General features: G+C 45.5%; 6 protein-coding genes across 6 annotated transcripts; 3 read left to right on the forward strand and 3 right to left on the reverse strand.

The window, feature by feature from the left end:
* Positions 1 to 187: 187 nt before the first annotated feature.
* Positions 188 to 6,235, reverse strand: PAAG_01085 (hypothetical protein; the record flags this gene model as incomplete). Its single annotated transcript, XM_015844237.1, has 7 exons — positions 188 to 1,501; positions 1,564 to 3,041; positions 3,096 to 3,331; positions 3,404 to 5,682; positions 5,753 to 5,902; positions 5,964 to 6,088; positions 6,145 to 6,235. 7 exons carry the CDS (start codon positions 6,233 to 6,235, stop codon positions 188 to 190), a joined length of 5,673 nt encoding a protein of 1,890 aa, XP_015701018.1.
* A 517-nt stretch (positions 6,236 to 6,752) lies between these two features.
* PAAG_01086 (vacuolar fusion protein MON1) lies at positions 6,753 to 9,058 on the forward strand (the record flags this gene model as incomplete). Its single annotated transcript, XM_015844238.1, has 5 exons — positions 6,753 to 7,374; positions 7,437 to 8,299; positions 8,385 to 8,566; positions 8,734 to 8,968; positions 9,044 to 9,058. 5 exons carry the CDS (start codon positions 6,753 to 6,755, stop codon positions 9,056 to 9,058), a joined length of 1,917 nt encoding a protein of 638 aa, XP_015701019.1.
* Positions 9,059 to 9,876: 818 nt separating this feature from the next.
* PAAG_01087 (ATP-dependent DNA helicase Q1) lies at positions 9,877 to 14,795 on the reverse strand (the record flags this gene model as incomplete). Its single annotated transcript, XM_015844239.1, has 5 exons — positions 9,877 to 10,175; positions 10,240 to 10,551; positions 10,602 to 10,680; positions 10,737 to 14,308; positions 14,366 to 14,795. The coding sequence occupies 5 exons, from the start codon at positions 14,793 to 14,795 to the stop codon at positions 9,877 to 9,879; spliced, it is 4,692 nt and encodes a 1,563-aa protein (XP_015701020.1).
* Positions 14,796 to 15,083: 288 nt separating this feature from the next.
* Positions 15,084 to 15,366, forward strand: PAAG_11203 (hypothetical protein; the record flags this gene model as incomplete). Its single annotated transcript, XM_015846895.1, has 2 exons — positions 15,084 to 15,107; positions 15,151 to 15,366. 2 exons carry the CDS (start codon positions 15,084 to 15,086, stop codon positions 15,364 to 15,366), a joined length of 240 nt encoding a protein of 79 aa, XP_015703502.1.
* A 3-nt stretch (positions 15,367 to 15,369) lies between these two features.
* Positions 15,370 to 17,933, forward strand: PAAG_11204 (hypothetical protein; the record flags this gene model as incomplete). The annotated part of the gene is made up of 7 exons (XM_015846896.1): positions 15,370 to 15,519; positions 15,672 to 15,932; positions 16,263 to 16,600; positions 16,802 to 17,058; positions 17,126 to 17,358; positions 17,416 to 17,633; positions 17,714 to 17,933. The coding sequence occupies 7 exons, from the start codon at positions 15,370 to 15,372 to the stop codon at positions 17,931 to 17,933; spliced, it is 1,677 nt and encodes a 558-aa protein (XP_015703503.1).
* A 260-nt stretch (positions 17,934 to 18,193) lies between these two features.
* Positions 18,194 to 19,637, reverse strand: PAAG_01090 (kinase domain-containing protein; the record flags this gene model as incomplete). Its single annotated transcript, XM_015844240.1, has 3 exons — positions 18,194 to 18,825; positions 18,933 to 19,284; positions 19,608 to 19,637. 3 exons carry the CDS (start codon positions 19,635 to 19,637, stop codon positions 18,194 to 18,196), a joined length of 1,014 nt encoding a protein of 337 aa, XP_015701021.1.
* Between the last annotated feature and the right edge of the window lie 1,455 nt (positions 19,638 to 21,092).

The following is a 21,092-nucleotide window of genomic DNA, read 5'->3' on the forward strand; positions in this document are numbered from 1 at the left end:
ACATATATCTCCAAGGACCCAGGGTGTGCACCCGGAAATTCTGAATAATAGAAAGAAACCATAAGATCTTATATATATAATAATACATGTAACGATACTAACAATATTAATATCAATCGCAATACCATGGCTAGATGAAAGCAGCAAGCAAAACCATATGGACACAAGCAATACGCAGCACACGCCGCTAACTAGCCACTGTAAACTCATTGAACAGATCCGCCAGCAGATCGTCTTTGCAGCCCGCCAAATCAGGGATTCCCATCTTATACGTGCTCTCAAAAGCATGTATACTCAACCTGTCGAAGAACGGCCTCAGCACCTTATCAATGATCTCATCCTTCGCAGTCTCCCGGCTGAGCTCTGAATTAAGCCATGCCTTTTTATATGTGTCACGACCTTCATTGTCATCATCACCATTCCTATTCCAATTTACATTGTTCATAGTGAGTTCAACATCGTCTGTATTTGTGGAAGCACCCATGCTCTGTGCAACATTATCCGCGAGTGCGACAGATTCCCGATGGTTTGGTGGGTGGATTGCATCGATCGTGTCGGTGACAAATAACCATTCATGTAGTTGGAAGTCGTCTGGGGCAATGATGAGAAGAGTTTCTAGGAGTTTACATGCCTGCAAAAGTGAGTAAGGGTTATATGTCTCCGACTGTTGACCTGGCACAATAGCTGACAGAGCATCATAGAGTTCGCTGTTAATCATGGGCCAGAATGGCGCGAGGTGGATGGAAGATGTTTTAAGCACCACCGACCGGAGCACCATGTATATTTCCGCCCGTGTCACGGACGAAGGGGACGAGATGTGAGTGGCAGTTAAGAGATCTTCGAGCTTCTGGTGGACGTTTGCAAGTTCTGCACTGAAATGGTCTTCGTTGGCAGCCAGTACCAAGAAAGTAATCCTTCGTAAATTCAGCTGGGTTTTGCGATCAGCTTCAAGCCTGGCAGCTGTGGCGCCGACACCAAACATTATCCCCGCGGATGTAGGGGTTGTGAGACGTGAGAGCAGATCTGGCAATCGATCTTTATCTGTCAGGGCCCAATGGCGAAGTATATCAAGCCAGCTCGTTCGTACAAGGCTGAGTTTTGTGGTGAAGAATTTGGCATCATTGAAAGCATCACCCACATCTTTTCTCCAGGATTTTGAGGAGACTGAAACCTTCGACATCTGCTGGAGGAGCTCAAGCACACTCTTGTTCACATTTTGTGGGAAGAGCCTTGAGTGGAATAACGGGGCTATTATGTTCGTCGATATATTTGACATTGCAGTGGAGATCCTATCCGCTTCTCCAAGAGTAGTAACCAACGCAGGCATGACAGATGCGAGAATGCTAATGATATTATCAGGCCCAACGAGTTGCTGGGATTTTGAAGAAGATCCTGATGAACGTTCTGTATCTGCCAACTGCCGTGTCGACGAGGCGGGTTCTTGTGATGAACCTAACGGTTTACTAGTGAAGATCGCTGTAAGAAGGCGTAACAACAAATCCTACAAGGTTGCTATTAGTTTCAAAATTTGTTTTCAAAACTTATGGCTGCATAAAATCTTACCCCGAGTTCCTTCCTCGCTCGCCGGTCGTCGCCAAAATTAGTCCGTTCCATCTTTTCGCCCAAGATTGCAGTAAATTCCAACAGTCGTGGTAGGATACGTCTGTGCGGGAAAGGGTTTGTCAATACATCCCGAAGGAAAGCGATGCAGTCACTCCATATTTCGCCCAACACGTCGTCATCTAACGACCGGGCATATGTGACAAGAAATGCAACCAGGTCTGCTTCGGAAAGTCTGGACGTCATAACCGATATCCGACTGGGGTCTAATGCGGTGGGATTGGTTCGACTGTATATGGAATTGAATATAGCGGGAATCGTTATTTTCGGCCGTGATCCGTCTAGTGTATGAAGGAGGTTAAAGACTGATCGGGCTTCTGCTGTGTCATCTGCCGAAATGGCATTGTGCCATAGCTGGACTAAGGTCTCCAGGCAATCCAGTGCCTCGGCATTGAATAGGTGCTCTAATATACGTCGTGACCGATTTCTCATTCTCAAGGAGGTGTACTGAAATGATGAGAGGGATTCCGGGTCCTGAGAGCTACTTTGTCGTCGAATATTGCCCCAGGACCAAATCGAGAAACAGAGGCGCACTGTGTCTTGAAAGCAAAGGAGAACGGTGAGTCTGTCATTAGCAGCAGCACTCCGTACTTGATTCCCCTCCGAGGTGAACACTCCAGATACCATGTTTCCGAAAAACCCTTGAGGTTGATCTGGACTTTTTGCAGCAGAAACATTCTCCTCCTCGAGTATGAGACGTTCATGTGCAGCAGCGATACAACTTTCCAAACCATTAAACAAAACAATAATGATGTGTTCCGAATGCTCCCGGACAGAGCTATTTGTTCTCTTAAACACAAGCTGGAGGTCATTATAGGAAGCAGTAATCTGTTTGCATAAACACTCCACTAGAGTGAGCAGAACTTGGAAGATGGTCCCGGAGTACAGCGCCAGACACTCCACAAGTAATTTGACCCATTTTTGAACGACGTTGTGGGATGAGGTAGAACTGAGGCCTTTGAGCAAACATTGTAGTAACTGTGGCGGAGGCACTGGAGCGACAGCTCTTGGAGTTTCTTTTTCAGCTTTTTCGCCGGTAAGAGAGATGCCAGAGATATTTGAAAGAGCATCGAGAGAGGACTTCCTTGCGTTCTTGGGTGGCACAGCTGAAAATTCCATAGCTTCATGAGCAAATCGATTTTTCAAAGCAGCCAGCAAGGTGTCAATAATGACAGGCTGGAGGGTACCTCTATTGTGATCCAGGGCAGAGAATAACTGATCGATTAGGAAACCGTCCAGGTCAATTTTAACAAGCTGCTCAGCACCAGGTCCCATTAGAAGCTGGCGAATAACACTAAAAATTGCCAGCTGCATTCGTTCCTCTTCAGAGTGTAGCTCCCTGGAGGCGGTTATTTGTGGAGAGAGAGCTCGAATCGACAGATGTATTAAAGCGGCTTGGATACTCAAGTTCTCCATAGCACCTAGATTCAACACTGTTCCTATCTGGTTCTCGTATTTTATCTGACCAGACTCACCATCAGCTCCATCGCTTTCACGACGTTTATCCGATTCCGACACAGTGTTTGTTATTAATGTTGACCAACCCGACGGACTCAATGAGGAGATCACACTGGAGAGAGTCTCGAAGAGATAGCGACACTGATTGGTCTCCATGGAGTCCGTTAGCTGATCATCTTGGGAGGTAAGTTCATGACCTGATCCCACGAGATATGGAAGTTCGGTGAGTTTAGAAATTGTTATGCGAAATATCCTAAAGATATAATAAACGTTAGCGAAAAGGCAGAAATAAAAATTAGTTCTTCGATCATGCACATGTACTTACCTGGGAACAGATGAAAGCTCGGAAATCCATTCCTTAACCACTAGTGAGGCTTCGGTCGCAATTCCAGATAACAAATCTAAGACTATAAATAACGGGCGATTGAGCATTGAGGATTGATATAGAGATCTGGGGTCTCTTAGACCCCTTTTATTCAGTGGGTCGTAATTAAGGACGCGAGCAGTTGAAGGATCGACGTTGATCTGCTGGCTGTGGTTCCACAAGACGAAAAACTTTTCAACCTCTTCTACAGTTGTGATGTGGGAGGAATTAGGCTTGCTAGGACTGATCATGAGCGATGTAATCGAAGCTTCCACCAGATGATTTCTCCAAGTCACTAAATGTAAAAGCCACAGGCATCGGACTGTTTCTACGTGGAACTTTGGGCTTAATGGCGAGAGGAAGCCCCAAAGCTTCCGCACTAATGACGGGATAATATCTGAAATCTGATGGTAAGAAACATAGAGCCCAGGGGTGTGGATGGAGTACAAGGTTGTCACGACAGAACATATCGATGAGATCGTTACGAACGGTAAATCCTCTGATGACTTTGCGGTCAGCTTGCGGTACATGGCCTTGAATATATCACCGGCTTCGACGACTTGAGATTTAGGAGTTTTGTTAAGCAGGGAGATAAATAAGTTCGCTCGTTCTTTCAAGTAGGACTGGTCTTCAGATTCTAGTGCGGATAGTACCAGGTATTGGGCTTCCCGGAGGAGCAGCTCACCTAGCTCACTGGGAGTAAATGGTGGAGGAGGTAGCTCGAGACTTTCTTTACATCTCTTGTAAAATTCACTTATTTTGCGGACGATTGCTTCACAGGAAATAGCATGGAAAGTCTTTGAAGAGTGGTCAACCAGAATTCGTTCAGATGTGTTTCCACGGAGAAAGACTCTGTCCGGAATTAGCTCGAGAAGATGCTTGATAATCATGGACATTTCGCTAAGCGCGGCGGATTGAATATTTTGATGGTCGAGCCCAATTTCATCGGTACTTGACGACATAGCTCCTATCTTGATAAGGAGTGTCATGGACAGCAGAGGTACGTGGACAACACGCATCTCTTCCTCTCCCATATTGAAGTGAGAGACAATAAAGTTCGCAAGTTTAAGATCTTCTATGGCACGGTTGGAGCGAGTTTTGATGGTCGATGGATCAACGTGAACGAGAGAAAGGAGCTCAGAGAATATCAAGCTACTTTCAACTCCGTCAAAAAAGGCGCTGGCACTTCGGAACACCTCCTCAAAATTTGCATTCGAGATAGCCAGTTGTTTGTATTGCTGAACACTATGCATGACCGGGAGGAATATTGCTGGGATGACAAGCCCCCCTACTTCCCACCGATCCATCAGAGACAGAGATATCCTCAACGGCTTTACTCGTTCGGGAGGGTACACAGAGTTGCGACTGATCATGGCTTTGATGCTCTGAACTAAAGGTTTTAATCCGAATCGACTGAAATATTGGGTTTTTGCGTTTTCATTATTAAAAGCCAGGCTTGTGGCATGCTGGGAAGAAAATGATTGGTCAGCTTTACCATGTTCATGAGTAGCATTAGAGGTTTCCGGCCCCAAAAACCATGACCAGAGACGGCGGTTCAAACTCATGTCTCTTCTAGTGACGACTCCGGCAGCTGCCGTAAGTAAGATCCCCAGGTCGTCTGGAGTAATCCTCTTTCGCAGAACGGGGGAATGAAGAGGCAAATGAGTAACGAGCAGATCCAAGAAGTTTCTCTGCACGAGGTGTTGCTCGTCAGCAAGACCCGTAGCAAAACATCGAATTAAAAGTCCCGGTTCTGGAATAGTAATTGAATCTGTGACAGACGGAAGATTGGATGTCTCGTCATTCTCACCATCTTGGGAGTCTATCAGCGACGGACTTGATCCACCGAGTTTGGGAAGATATCGATTCAAATACGCGAGCACACCAGGCCTCCTACTTGGATTCGTTATTGAGGCGAGAAAGAGACATTGCCAGAAGTATTGACTGCCACCATCAATATCCGAGTTTGGCAATACCTCCTTCGCTTTCAGGTTTACATTTCGAAACTTGTTCACGATCCGTAGAGCGGTTTCGAAATCCTCGCCGGTTTCCTCCTCAAGCCCCGGAAGTAAAGCCAATATTATAGATTTTAACGCTGGCCGAAGAGCTGCAGGGTCCAAGTCGACGATATACATCTCAACCAAGGAGAGGAAAAGCGGGCGAACGGTCAATGAAGCAAAAGATAGGGTGGGAGCGATTCCGGGTAGATACAGAGCTAAGTCTCGAGATAGGCGATCTCGCTAAAATGGTTCATTAAATATACACGCTGAAGAACCTCGAGTGCAAGCATCAGAGTACAAGCAGGCCTACCTTGAGAATGGAAAATATGTATCCGTAGACCTCAAGGGCCTTCTGGTGAACTCCAGACGGAAGTGACGGGTTCAGGCATTGCGCCAATCTCCGCGCCACGATGGTTTTACTTGGGACGATGGGTAGAGATGGTGGATGGGATTGCAGAGCCTATGCCAGATACTTTTTTTCAGCAATATAAACCATTATTACAAAAAATAGGCGCATATACCTTCAGCAGTCTACTCAGGAACGAGATGTAGTCTGCCCACTCCTGCAGGGCTGTATCGAACAACGATAATGCTCGCTCAACGCTGGCAGCATAACGGCGGTAGTTCTTATCTTTTCTGAACACATCTATAACCGGCAAAATATCAGTAAAAATCTTCCATCTTTGCGGTGGAACGACCTACCGTCGCCTGCTTGAGCTCGAGGTTTCGGTTGAGAAGCTTCGGAGCTAGCGGGAGATGAAGCTCGTGATATATCGCCCGGATCAAGGCTCATTGTGCCAAAGTCGAAACGATGTATTAGAGAGCAGTTTGATCGACATCCTTTTCAAGGAGAAGCGATCGCAAGTTGGAAGTGTGGAAGGAATGAGGAGGAAGCTTGAGGTGGAAGCCAAGTATCCGATATGATCCAGCGTGGGGACAGCCTACAGGATGTAGGTTTTGGCTGCGGCTTAGTTACTACCGTAACCAGCCCGAGGTCGTTAACTACCTACCCCTTGGAGGTTAAATTAAGGTTGGCGGAGCCGCATTCATTGACATCACTAAAGTTTCAACCACCGATATTTTTGCGCCTCAACTTCCAGATATCACCACCAGTTAAAACAATACACGGCTTCTATACTCCGTACTAAACCCAAAGGCTTAAAATATTTAATTCATGAATGCACATATGACTTTGACTTTGCAACCGTACGCTACTAGGTTATTATTAGACACTGTCATTTCGGTCGTTGTCTAGACCTCGAAATGGTCAACTGATAGCCCAAGATCTATTATGAAACCAACGGTCGCAGATGGATGCAAACAGAAAATATGGCCGGTCGCCAAGTAGTGACGCAGAAGGTCCATCTGAAAGCGTCCCGGATCCAACAGGAAAAGCCTCCGAAATGGCTTCGTTTAGAAGTGAAGGGGAAAGCCCAGAGGTTCCTCCAGTTCTTCCCCCGCGACCAGGTCTCGATGAACAAGAGGGTGCAACAGACGCTACCTCCCAAATTAAGCCAACCTCGAGGCATAGCTTACAGTCAAAGCCCACAACTGCTTTGTCTTTAACAGATGTAAACACTCACACTTTGCCCGATGGATCTAAGGAGTTATGCTCTTCTACTGCTGTGAAAACTATTCCTGGAAAGGCTATAGGGCATAGGATAAGTGTCAGTCAACTGAGAAGCCACAGAGGAAGTGATGCCGGTGATTCCATAAGCGTGCGTAGCTTTGTCCCGGGCGGGGAGACTCCTGACGATATTAGTCTTTTTGGCGACTTTCCCGTAGTGGGAGAGGAAGAGATTTCTTGGGTTCAGAGTGGCGAGCGTGCGGTAAAACGAGCTTTATTAGACTCTGACGATGATGAAGTGGATTCTGAGTTTGAACATGAGTTTGATGCCATTGATCAAGTCGAGCCTGACGGTGGTAATTCAGGTATTATATAAGAATACATCTTTTCCTCTCAAGCTGAGAACACCCGCTGATATTTATTATAGCTCAGGTTGTTGAAGCATGGAAAAGGAAGAAGAAACACTTCTTCATATTGTCACAAGCAGGGAAACCAATATACACAAGACATGGAGACAGCAGTCTGATCTCTGATTATGTCGGCATTATCCAAACTATCATATCATTTTTTGAAGAATCTGGAGATTTCCTGAAAAGTTTTTCGGCTGGAAAAGCGAAAATTGTTATTTTATCTCAGGGTCCATTGTATCTTGTTGCCATCAGTCGCCTCTTCGAAAACGATTCTCAGCTACGGATGCAGTTGGAAGCATTGTACATGCAAATCCTGTCAACCTTGACACTTCCAAGTCTAAATCATTTGTTTTCAATTCGACCATCAACGGATTTACGGCGCCCATTGGAAGGAACAGAATCTCTTCTCTCTTCTCTGGCTGATAGCTTCACAAAGGGCTCTCCATCAACTCTGCTCAATGCTTTGGAATGCCTCAAAATTCGAAAGTCTCATCGACAAACCATAAACAACACTCTTCTGAAAGCCAGGGTTAATAGCCTTTTATACGGGCTTGTTGTCGCTGGTGGCCAGCTTGTGAGTGTAATCAGGCCGAAGAGACACTCGTTGCATCCGGGTGATCTACAGTTGATCTTCAACATGATTTTCGAGGCAGATGGCGTTAAGGCTGGAGGCGGTGACAGTTGGATTCCTGTTTGTCTGCCTGGTTTCAACAGCAGCGGATATTTGCATATGTTCGTCAGTTTCCTGGATCTTCGCGATGAGGAAATACATACCGCGAACCAAGACACCATCAAGGATGATTCTGTTGCTATTATCTTAATCAGCGCCGACAAGGAAAGCTTTTATGCTCTTAGAGAGATGCGGGATTTAGCAGTTGAGGTACCGTTCATTCTCTTACAACTCCCTGCCGAACCAAACCAACCTGAAAAGTCAGTTTTTGCCTTAGAACTAACATTGTAAATAGCAATTGGGGAAGAATGGCAGCATAGCTATAATAAAGGCAGCAATACAAAAAGGACGACCTACCACTACAGATATCATCCCTGGCACAGTCCTACGGCATTTCCTCTACAAGTCCAAAGCTAACGTCCAATTTGCCATGGCTTCATATTGTCCCGATTTCTCGACAACTCTGGGGAGACGCAGGTGCGAACATGCCAACAGGCTCTCTCTCTCTTTCTTCTTATTTTTTCTTTTTTCATTTTTTTTTTTGACCCATACATGTCATTTCCCCAAATAAAAGAATCAATTTAACGAAAATGATCAGATAACTAACCACAAACGAGAAACCATTTTTTTTTTTGTCTTTCTAGACTCCTCTCAACTTACCACTCCCTCCACGCCAGTGTGCATGCAAAACACGCACACATCAGAGTCGAGCATAGAGTATCAAACTCCATGAACGCACTTGCATGGATCACGCCTGTTTTTGAATTGTACTGTGTTGCTGGGCCAAATAGCAATCGCAAAGCTCTTTCGCAGAGCGCGGGCAAAATCGCCCAGTGGGCGCAACAAGAAAGGGAGAGGTTGTTTATCATCGGTGGAGCTGTGAGTATTTTCTTAGTCTCTTTTCAATTTGTAATATATTTTTTCCATACTATTTTACCCTGCTTAAGACTTTAGGAGTTGAAAGACTGATTTGGAGCTTTATATCTCTAGGTATTTTAAAGCAATTTCTTGGATGTTTACTTACCACTTTACCATCTTTTGTCTTTCCTTCAGATAACGTTGTGGTTTGCCGGATTCAATTTCAAGCTGTATTTCTATTCTTTCGATGGGAGATAATATTTAGGGAAGTGATTTATTGTAGGAACCGGTTTGTTCTCGATGAATTGCTCAGCGAATTGCTATTCCGTATGTGCAAAGAATGCATCTTCTCCTTTATTCTTGTTTTCTCACTCTTCGTTTTACACCAAAGCAAACTAAATTAACTATAGTTGATACCGCTGCTGCCGTACATCCAAAGTTCTGAAGCTGGGACAGCTTGCAAATTGACGAATACCATACAGTAAAGCTAATATACAGCATGCCTTTATTAAACATTGTTGTTGAGATTCCCATTGTAGTAAATATGTACAATACATGAATGAACATGTTGGGGTATCATAGGGGATAAAATCTGCCTTTCACACGAAATAACGAACTTGCCATAACCATTGAAAAGTCATATACCATGCTCCAGTTTGATGCACTGTTTTGGTTTAGGAATCTATAAGAATATATTGTGGAAGGAGAAGGTAAATAATTTGGTAGGTAATGTGGAGCTGAAGCATGCCAAAAGCTGGGGAGTAGTCATTGGTATTCTTTCTTCATTGTTAACTGAAATGCGGTGGAGTTCTAAACAATATCGGTAGGAAAGGACCAAAGGAAAGTAAGAAGAACAGATCATTGATGTATGAGCCGCAGAGCTCAGAAAGGAGTGTGTTTAATATTGAAATTAACAAGATTAATCCATGCTACGTCGGCATCATACCAATGCCAACACCGCGAGATCCTGAGCCAGACACACCGCGTTTAGACTGGCGTGAAGATGACCCTTGGGTCCTCTTTTTTGTTCGAGGTTTTCCTGGTTTTCTGCTTGATACAGCTCCACCACTACCGCCTCCATTTGGTCGAGTTCTTGAATTCTTCTTGGCATATGAATTCTTACCGTATCTATACGAACCAGCACCATGATTTGACGGCCCTGGAGGTTGCTGCGTCTTGGGTGTGCCGGTGGCAGGGCCAGAAGCTCGCGTTGTTTGAAGTTCATACACTGTCGAATGTACCGATTAGTGACAACGTAAGTAGTGAACTGGAGTCAGCAGGCGTTAACTCACTGCGAGCATTAAATGCAGCGACCTCGTCATCTTGTTCAAAGAAAGAGCTTTGCTCGTCTAGCGGGACACCTGTAGCTTGCGTGTCGTCAATAAAATCGTCAAGGTCGTCGCTAAAGCCTAGTTCGGAATCGCTGCTGATGTTGATGACGTTTTCATGATTCGGGTCTGGAATCGGAGATCCATCCCTATCTCTCTCTGCCACGAGTTCCTGATAGCGATCCTCTGCTCGTCGAATAAGGTGAAGAAACTGGGTCCCATAACGCTCGACCCTGTCTGGATCAATATTGGGTATTTTCAAAAGTTGTTTTTTATCTGGCTATATATTAGCAAGAGAGGCCTGTCACACTTTCATTGGTATTTACCTTTCGGCAAGTTGATTGCCATTTCTCGCAGAATAGCATCAGGAAATGGTTGACTTCGAAGGGATCTTTTCAACATAATCTGTTATAGGGTTAGCGGGAATTTAAAGCCCCCAAAAAGTATGAAGTGTAACATACATCATGGCATGTATTTTTGGCATAAAACATAAACTCCTCCACCATAATGCTCTGGAGGTGATCCAGCCGAGAAAATTTTCCGTCATCGGTGATTGGAGGTCCCAGATCATTGGCATCCGACCGACTATGTTGACCAGCCTCACGTATTGGTTCGAAGCCATCGCTATCATCCTCGTCGTCATCTTCAGGTATGTTCGGGCCTACAAAACCTCGTCCAAGATTCCGTCGCCGCAATGATGCTTGAACAGGAGATGAAACATTAGTAGACTGTGGATGCTCGTTCCCCAGTGAACGAACTCGAGTTCCGCGATTTCGCGTGGCGGCGGGTTTAGCTAGGGAGGTAGCTTTCCGATTTGCTGAAACGCGAATTGGGAGCATGATCTTACGACGACGATTGAGGAATTCGGATGCTCTAACGCCAAGCTGCACGTATTGAGTAGCAAAATGTGCGTTGTTGATAACATTCTCTTCCTTCAAGGCCTCTTCACAAAGCAGGTAGGAAAATAATCGTTGGACATCAGAGCGATCCAACTCAGACCCAACACCAAATTCGGGAAAGTATTTGTGCTCAGAGTCTGCAAATTTCCTCGTAGCTCCCCTGAAGATATCCACACAGTAGAGTGTTGTCACCTTCTGCTTCTCGAGACGCCCAACGAGGTTCACAGCAGAAACAGCAAGATCTGTGAAATCCATTGATTCAAAAGTCAAGTCCGACTTACAGTTATCACAAGAGCGATTGCAGTTCTCTCGCTCAAACTTTTCATTGAAGTAGGCAAGGATCTGTACCCTCCGGCAATCACTTTCATTTTCACAGAACTGGACAACGTGGCGAAGCATTTGGCGTTGGCGCTTTTTCTGCTCGAAACTCCCCTCGCCCTTGTCAATCATATGCCGTAGGGGTCCCGTATCTTGAAATCCATAATAAAGATAGCAACCTGACCGTTTGCCATCTCGCCCAGCTCGCCCAGTTTCCTGGTAATATCCCTCAAGGCTCTTCGGTATGGTATGATGTATCACAAAACGAACGTCTGCCTTGTCGATTCCCATTCCAAAGGCAATTGTTGCCACGATAACATTGTATTTTCCAGATTGCCAATCTCTTTGAATCGATATTCGTTCTTCCGAGGGCAAACCAGCATGATAGTGGGCAGCCTTTATCTTGTACTTATCACGCAACTGTGCTGCCACTTTTTCGCAACTTTGTCTTGATAGGCAGTAAATTATTCCGGCTTGACCACTGTATGATTCGTTGATTGTTTCAGCAATGCTCTCAATAACATTTGTGTTTTTGGGCTTCGGTCGGACTTCGTAGGTCAGATTGGGTCTGTTGAAAGACTGGACAAATACTTCCGCGTTACGCATACCGAGGTTGTGGATAACGTCAATTTTGACATTTTCTGTGGCAGTGGCAGTAAGTGCCATGAGCGGTATTCCTGGGAACTTTGCTCTGGTGTTGCCCAATTCTTTGTAATCGGGTCGGAAATCATGGCCCCATTGACTTACACAATGAGCTTCGTCGATAACAATGCGTGCCAACTTCTTTCTGCTGTGAAGGTGACTCAATGCACCTAGCAATGCTCCATTTTTATTCACCATTTCAGGGGTGACATAAAGTAATTGTATAAGCTTCTCAACATTAGGGTTGGCTAGAGCACTGTATATCAAAGATTTGTGTTCCTTGCTCACGTCTCCGTTCAGGAGGAACGCCTGGATGTGTAATTCTTTCAAATGTGCAACCTGGTCTTCCATCAAACTCAAAAGAGGTGATATGACAACCGTAACCCCTTTTGTAGTACCGCTGTTGACGACAGCAGGTAATTGGTAGCAGAGAGACTTCCCTCCCCCTGTTGGCATCAAAACAAAAGCATCTTTCCCGCTTAGTGTGGCGTTAATGGCTTCCAATTGATTGAGACGAAACCCAGAGAGTCCGAAACGATGTAACAATGCGGACTTGACATCCTTGGACCAAGGATACTGCAATGATTCAGGCACGGGTTTCTTGGCAGAGGAGGTTGGCCCACGACCAAAGTTCTGGCTTCCAAAAACATGCTCGCGTGCAGATCCAGACCATTGATTTTCAAAATGTTTCGCTGCCTCAAGCATATCAAAATCATCCGCATCGTTGTCGAAATCCAGCATATCAAGGGCAACAGGAGTTCCCATATTCCTCGAGAATATATCATCACTATCCAGCATGAACTCGTCGTCATCATTATTATCGCGGAAAGATGTATTTCCAGAACTAAATCTTCGGGGAGTTTTGGGTCCTGTGAGCGTCGACGGCACAGACGGTGGAAGAAGGCGGGAAATATTAGGGAGGCAGGATGAAGAAGAAAAGGAATCGAAAGACTTTGGAATATCATAGGTTCGCTGCTTTGGAAACTGTGTTCCCGTAATTAAAATTTTATGTTCTGGTGGCTCAGCACCGTTGACGGCGGTCGAATTTTCGCTAAGGATCCCCGATTGCTCAATCAAGTCAACCAATTTAGCTTCTTGTTCCTGCCTCTGCCATACAAGTTTTCGAGCTTCGTCAACATCAGCAGACGATCCAGGGAGAATCGTTGCTCGTTCCACAGACTGTATTATTCGCCTTTTAAGTTCATTCTGTTTAGTCAGCAGCGAAGAATAGGTTTTGTGTTCCATTTGGAGATTCTCAAGGGCTCCAATCTTTGAGTTCAAGATCTTATTTTCACGAATTAAATCAGAAGCATCAATAGCGTCCATAGCCCGCTGATACGCCAACTCTGCATTTCTTGAACGGTCACTTTTAAGCCTTTCCAGGAAATTGCCAACGGAACGAGTGGGAAGAGAGAGAAAATGGGCCAAGGTAGGATTTTGTCTTCCTTGATGGCTGGGAGAGCCACAGGACCTAGAACTATCGGAGACATTGCTACGATCTTTGTGTTTCTGTATATTCGATATAGTGGTGTGTTGCTGGACAGGAGAAGCAACAGAGGGCCGGCAACTAGTCTCCCTTGAAGTTGCTCGATCAAAGGACGGCAATTTCTTGGGTTTGGCTTTTTCCGGCCGGCCGTTTCGCGGCTTAGATAGCTTTGGATACAAGTCAAGTCCATTCAATGGACATTTAGGAGACCGGTAGCCCTCTTCGTTATCAGTGGGAAAAATATCAATCCCATCGTCTTCACCCTCTGAGTCACCAATAACCGTGTGTAACGAAGGCCTTTTAACATACTTGCTATGCGTTGAATTTAGAGCGAAATCGGCGCGTTCCTTTTTGTCTGATTGCACTGGAGACATTGGAGAGCAACTTCGCGACAATAGTTTCCTTGAGAATTTTGTGTCTGCTTCGTATTCGTCGCTCTTTCGTTTTACGCCACGACTTCCCAATGGCTCGGGACGGGATGCGTAGTCTTCCCTCCATATTCGTAGTGGTTCCCCAAAAGCTTCAACGGTTCCCGACGATGTAGTATGGAGGCTTTGATCACCGGTTAAATCGATAGCATCGACAATGTTTGCGGAAACCTTAGAATCCCGAGGATAAGACTCTTGACGAGATAATGATTTCGGACTCATTAGTGGTGGAGTGGTTCCTGAGGGGCTCCATACACTAGCTAATTATACGGTTAATATATATGGAGGGCAAGGGCGAATTCAATGGGATAACCAACTGTTGTTCTTCGGTCGAGAATGCGCCTCATCAGGACCAGGAAAGCTGTAGTGTCTCTTCAAAACACAGGATGTGTCTGGTGAAGTAGGCGGGTTTTGCTTGATAGTACTCAACATTCGAGGCTTCGTAGACGACGGGGGAGCAAATTGAAGCCGGGCCATATCCACAGCCGATATCAACTCATACCCGATATCGGCTTCCTGAACCTTAGCATCCTGTGAGCCAAAGTTGTGTTCGCTAGGCTTTAAAATGACAATAGTCTCGTTGTTGGTGCTATACGCCTCATCGGAAGGGGTTGGAAAGCCAGGAGCGCTTGGCTGTGTTGTGCTCTCTCCAGCCGTGTTATGTGCTTGCGCTGGCAGCAGAGGCGGTATGAAAGGCCCACGATTCAACAGCCAGGACAGGTGATCTTCTAAATTATGCTTTGTCATAGAGTCATCTCATGGCTGGCACTTATCAAAGGGCAGTTAGTGGCATCACAGGAACTTGCAGTTGGTGCAATTTGTTGTCAACATTGAGCATATTTGTAGATTGAAGTTCCTGTGAACGGAGAAGTTTAGGTTCGTGTTGAAAGACATACGCCCCGCGTCTAAACACGTGATGTCAATCAACATCCAAAAAAAACTGGTTAACTGGTGGCTAAAGCTTTTTAGAGGACGTCGAAAAAAGTATAGTTAACTACTCTTGGGAGTTGAAACAATCACTCTCTCTACCAGAACATGCTGTGGTACACGAGATTCCAGGTACGTAAAACAGCCCTGAGTTGTCAGTACAAAATCTGATCAGTATTCAAACAAGAATCCTTGGCAGTTGAGCTTCTATGATACCCAGAGGTCACCTAGATCAAGTCCCCTGACTATGGATCAACTTCTGTCACAATTTGTCCGCCTGAGCCTTCCTCACTCAGCTGACAGTGAACCTGGATCATCACCAGACAACCTGATTGATCTGGATGATAGACTGGATGAAAAACACAACACAGAACCTCTCAGTGAAGATTGAGAAATGTCACCCCTTGGAGGCGACACCAAGTGTGAGTGTGATAGTGAAACTGGTGATGGAAGGAGCAGAGAGGCAACATCAATTCAGGACTTGGAAGAGGAGTTGCAGACGCAGCCACAGTCAGGATCACATCCAACAGGACCCCTCCAGCCAGTACCAGACAGAGCCAGAGCCAACAGTGGTCACTGCATGTGAACGTTAGTTTCCCTGATACTGTGGGCTGCAGAGGGCATATATTAATGAATACAGGAGGCCTCAACTGCGCTGGCAGCAGCAAGGAGAATGTTGAACCATCACCACCGTAGTCCATCTCCAGTGCACTGCCAGATAACATCTCTGAGGAAACCCATGCCACACTCAGCGACTCTTTTGCACACCACCTTGAGCCAGACACAAGCGGCCCCCCGAATATCCTGCTACATCATGAGACTAGGGAAGGGCATCTTGAATTTCTCCTGTGGGCGCCCATATGGCAGTTGGAGGATGACGTTGCGAAGGTCCATCCAGATCAGCTCAAGCAATACAAGGAGAGGTTGGACGTCGGGTCTGCAAGAAGGGCCTCTCAGGTGAGAAAGTGAGCACAGTCCCCTTTTCCAGAGCCTAGGAGATCATAACATCAGAAAAAGCCGCGGAAGTGCTAAATATAGGTTCAGTCAAATGGGAGTCAGTGAATTACTTTTGTTTCATTGTTGTCTTGTATGCCTGTCTTGCTGGTATATCTGGCTAACTTGAGGTTAGAGGATCTGGAATGTGAGGCTATGTATTTATCCGGATTGTATTGTCGAGTGATTAGAATCTGCCCAGCCAACACTGAACGCTATGTATATGATAGTCATTTTGGATTACATCAAGTGCAAAATTCTAGCAGAGCACTGGTGACCTGATTCGGTCACTAGTCAAATGTTAAACCCCTTTCCGGACTATCCCACACCAGTACATCTGCAACTGAAGCAGTCCAAATACAACAATCCTCCAGAGACAAGATCACATACCGGAGGGTGGGATTTCGGCGCGTCAACGCGTTGTTGATGGAAGATATTGTGTTCTTGACGATAGGCTCCATACTGTTGATGGTCTTTGGTTGCCTCCTCATGGTCACCTTGACAGTTGATCTATCGCGCTTGTGTTCTGCTCAAATAGGGTTTGCGCAGGCCTGGGATATATGGAGTGACAAGCAATTGCCAGCTCATTCCTGGTGTTACCGGCGAAGACGGGTTAAAAGTGAAAGAATAATGTAAGATTTTAGATAAAGTTATTCGAGATATCAATGCTGCTAGTTTCTTGTGACCTGCCAGGCGCCAACCGATCAAAGTGACGAATTAGACAGGATGGTGGATGATGGTAGGGCCTCACTGACTCCCTGAGAAGTTCCAGGTCAGCTTCCCACCAGTTTCAATTACCGTTCCGCGTTCTCCCGCTGATCTTCTACATACAGAAACCCCTCCCCCCTTTACCATGGAAGAGATTACAGCGAACGGAAGGTCGAGGGTCTGGATGGGAAAAGACGTCGCTGGACTCGAGAGGAGGACAACCGTCTAATGGCCCTGAAGCAGGATGGCTTCTCTTGGCCGGAGATCGAGGAGCGGTTTCCACACAGACAACTCGGCTCCTTGCGGCAGCGATGGTACACAAAACTTCAGAATACGCACGCAAGCAACCCTCCCACCGACAAGCGGAGGCAAGAGGGGAAATGTAAGCGCGCCCATGCGTAGAATGTGTGTTGCAATGGGTACTTACTGATGCCATGCGAGCCTACCAGGTCGTGCGTCGGCTGGTGAACCCCTTCCATTATCGAAGCCGCCCACGCCCCTCGAAACTTCACATCGCTCTCCCGGCGGACAACCCCAACCAGCAGATGATCCGGCCACACCGAATGCGAAACCCCGCACACCATCTCCGTCCTCAACAGTGACCTCCATGTGCCCAGTGTGCAATTCTGTGGTCGAGGTGGAAGCTTCCAGTGCGTTCAATGCCGCCAACAATCGCATGCGGGTCCGCAAGCAGCTGCGGTTCTGCGAGAAGCACTGAAAGGAAACCGCACGGCACGAGTGGTCCCGACTTTGTTATCCCATCATTGCTTGGGACCGCCTAGATGATCGGTTGACTCAATTCCATCCTCGCCTGCGCCGGACCCTCGATGACCCCGGGTACCGCTCCCGCTATAAGAGTGTTGTGCACAAGAAAGTGCGGAAGCATGGCAGGAATATCCTCTCCCGGAGTGTCCTGCACAGTACTGGCTACTATGGCCTTAGAGGCCATGAGATTCTGTGAGTAAAGAAACACCCCTCGACCCCACCCCCAACCCCGCGAACCCACCGAGGAACCTCTTCCCTGACCTTCCCCCCAGCTCAGCGCATGTCGTGTCTCACTTTAAAGATGCCATCGACTCACTGGCCGGAATCAATAGCGTGGCGTCGAAGTATGGGACCGTTGTGTATGCCCAGGAGGTTTTGGTTCCCGAACTGCTGGAGATGTTGGTTCAGGAGGACATGGGAGTCGATGCCAAAGGGGCCTGCTGGATTCTGAAGGAGAGCAACAAAATCGGGAATTTGCTTAATCTTGAGTGAATCGGGAACATGTAGTTATTGGTTAACAGTAATGCCGTAACATATTGATTTAACGCAACCCAATGAACAGCATTGCAACCATCTTAGTGAATAACGTAGCATCAGAACATATCTTTTGGGTGACTCTCAACGTCTTTGCCCTCGCTAGATCTACCCACAATTTGGTAGTGATTTGAACATTTTTATTTCTGATTTCTTACTTAATTTCCTGCTTTGCAGGAAATGCCCATTTTTGCATCCACTCAGACTCAACAACATCCCTAATGGTAGCCCTGTCGCTTGGTAAATAAAATCATATGCAGGAAAGCCTTCTTCTCATCCTCCCCCTGCTCTTCCATGTCTGATCGCCGCCGAGCTGCGTTAACGAACCAATCGTACCGTTCTTCCAGGCTATCTTGGAAAGGAGCACCAGTCGTGATATCAATAGTTGCATCCTCGTTAAAAAAATCGGCTCTGGACTCCCATTGTGACGACCATGGATCAGGGAGCTTTCCCAGAACACTGACTTGGTCCTGGAGTATGCCACCACCTAAGGTACTAAAGGGGCCCCCACTACCAATGATTTCAAATATGGTACATCCAAGGGTCCAAATTTCGCTGGGGAATGAAAGGTTATATTTATCGTTTTGTTTGTCAAGAAAGAAAATTTCAGGTGGAACAAGATGGGGGAGCGTATATGCGTTAGTCCGTCTTGTTTTACTAGGGTAGTAACTCGAACCAAAGTCGGAGAGCATGATGGGCAAATAGGTAGGGGTGATTTGGTCAGACCGAATTCCAACTCTTGCAGGCCCAACGACGTGAGTAGGAACTCCTGCTGGGAGAGGTTTGCCATCAACTCGGACAATAGGCTCAAGAATTGGATCGCCAAATTTCCGATACAATTGCGAAGGGTCTATCATTCGGCGAACGTCGGCAGGAAGTCGAAGAAAGATATTACCACAATGTATATCCGTAGGATTGATTAGACACTGTGTATATCTGGAATGATTATCTACTCACCACCATGGATAATGCTTTGTCCGTGTAAAAACTGGACGGCTAAAACCAGGTCTGCAGCAATAGCTCGAGCGATATGAAGATCCAGTAGTCCGTGAAAGGCCAAGGACTTTGATTGCGTCAAGCTACAACTAGCCATTTCCATGACCAGGCAATTGTGAGCTCCATTGGGACTAATTTCAATGAAATTGTCCGGCAGCTGTCTGATCAATGGGTGCGGATGAAGATGTTTTAGAATATCTACTTCCTGGGATTTCGAGGCAGAATCAGCAGACTTTTTTTTGATAGCAACTAACTCCTGTTGCTTCTGGTCAGAAGCCAGCCATACTGTAGAGCTGCCGCCAAATCCAAGGTTCTGGACAATAGAGTAACGTCCATCACAAAGTCGATCACCAAACTTTAATGGGTAAAAGCCGCCTGGACAGTACCTCTCTAACTGTTCACAATCCTCAATGTATTTTTACTTAGGGGCAGTCTCAGAAGCTGCAGGGGTTTTATCCATCTTGCGTCGAGGGGGTTAGGTGTGAAATGTTTTTAGAATAGTGGGTGCGCATTTCTCTTGTGAGAGATGCTTTGAGGGTACCAATGTTACTAATCTTTCTGACAAAACAATGGATGGGAAGTGACATCTCCATGTAAAGTGTAAAAGACACGAATTGAAGGGGATCATTTCGTAACGGTCGGCCATAGAGTGGGAGAGGGTGACATTGTCGGAGAGAAGCCAACACCTGACGTGCCAACTGACAAATTGATCTCCGCGTTTATTGACTCCTCAACCGTTTTTTCTAACTATGCTCTAACCGTGCCACGCGCACTCACCATTAGTGAGTGCGCCCCACCTTAAAGAAAATATCACCATAATGAAAATCTTCTTCTTGTATATTCATCACCAATCTTCAAAAATTAATAACCACCACCACCATGCCTAATAATAATAAATATTCAAAAGATCAGATCCAGATGGCATTAGACACTATAAAATCAAATCTAAATATAAAAATCATAGATGTGGTGTGAGAATTTAAAATTTCATATAGAATAATATATGAACATATTAAAGAAAAGAGATCAAGGAATATGAAAACTCCAATCAATCAAACATTGAGTGATAGCCGGGAGGAAGTGATCAAGAATTGAATTCATCAATTGAATAAAAACTTTTGTCCTTTTAAAGTTGAACATATTGAAGCTGGTGCAAATCAAGTACTTAGTTATAATCATATCAATTTTGTATAAGGGGCTGAACCCTTAGATTCGCTCTGGCTGGCTGACTCAGCCTAGCCATCATTTGCACGTGCGCACGTGATCATGCTACGCGAGCTTGCTTAAGCTCATGTTCTCATCTCATTCTTTTCTTCCCTTTCCCAAGCAATTCATCCTTGTTATATAGGAGGACTAGCCTCTAGTTCTTAGAGCTTAATCCTCTACATTATGAATTGCTTCACTCCTCTCATTGATAGGCCACTGAGAGTCTTAATCCTGTATTATGAAGCTCAGCAAATGTGTTGACATATAACAGACTATTGAAAGTCTTAAATTCTGCATCACAAAGTTCAGTAATAGCACTGGTATATGAATAGACTGAGTTAGCAATCATGCTAACAAATGAATGAGCAACATTGAAAATGTCTAGTTGAATGAGATAAAGTAGCAGACTTGTACAATGAATATACATATGAATCAACATGAAGCAATGAGCAGGGACATTTTCAGTAGCTTTGAATAACAATGAATGATCTTTCTTCAACAGCAGAAACAGGTTCAGCATGAGAACAGAAATTTAATAGCAGCTCAGCAAGCTGAAATAGCTAATCTACAACAAGCTTTGAACACTCTGATATCAATTCTCTCTCAATTGAACTCACAATCACTCATTGCAGTCAGAAGATCAAAGACCAAGCTACTGGACTGCAAGAAGTATGATGATTCTAATCTGGAGCACTACCCTCAATGAGAGCTAAAGCTTCAATCAAAACTTAAGGTCAATGAGAAAGCTTTAGATAATAATGAGGAATGTGCTTGATATGTATACTCAAGACTGAAAGAAATGACAGCAGCTTGAGTTTATCCCTGAGTTGAGAATAATAAGAACAAGATCAACTTCATGATAGAGAGCTTACTGAAGCAGACACACATGCTCTTTAATGATTCTGCATGACAGAA

The sequence above is a fragment of the Paracoccidioides lutzii genome (assembly GCF_000150705.2).
Source record: "Paracoccidioides lutzii Pb01 unplaced genomic scaffold supercont2.2, whole genome shotgun sequence".
NCBI classification, from domain to species: domain Eukaryota; kingdom Fungi; phylum Ascomycota; class Eurotiomycetes; order Onygenales; family Ajellomycetaceae; genus Paracoccidioides; species Paracoccidioides lutzii.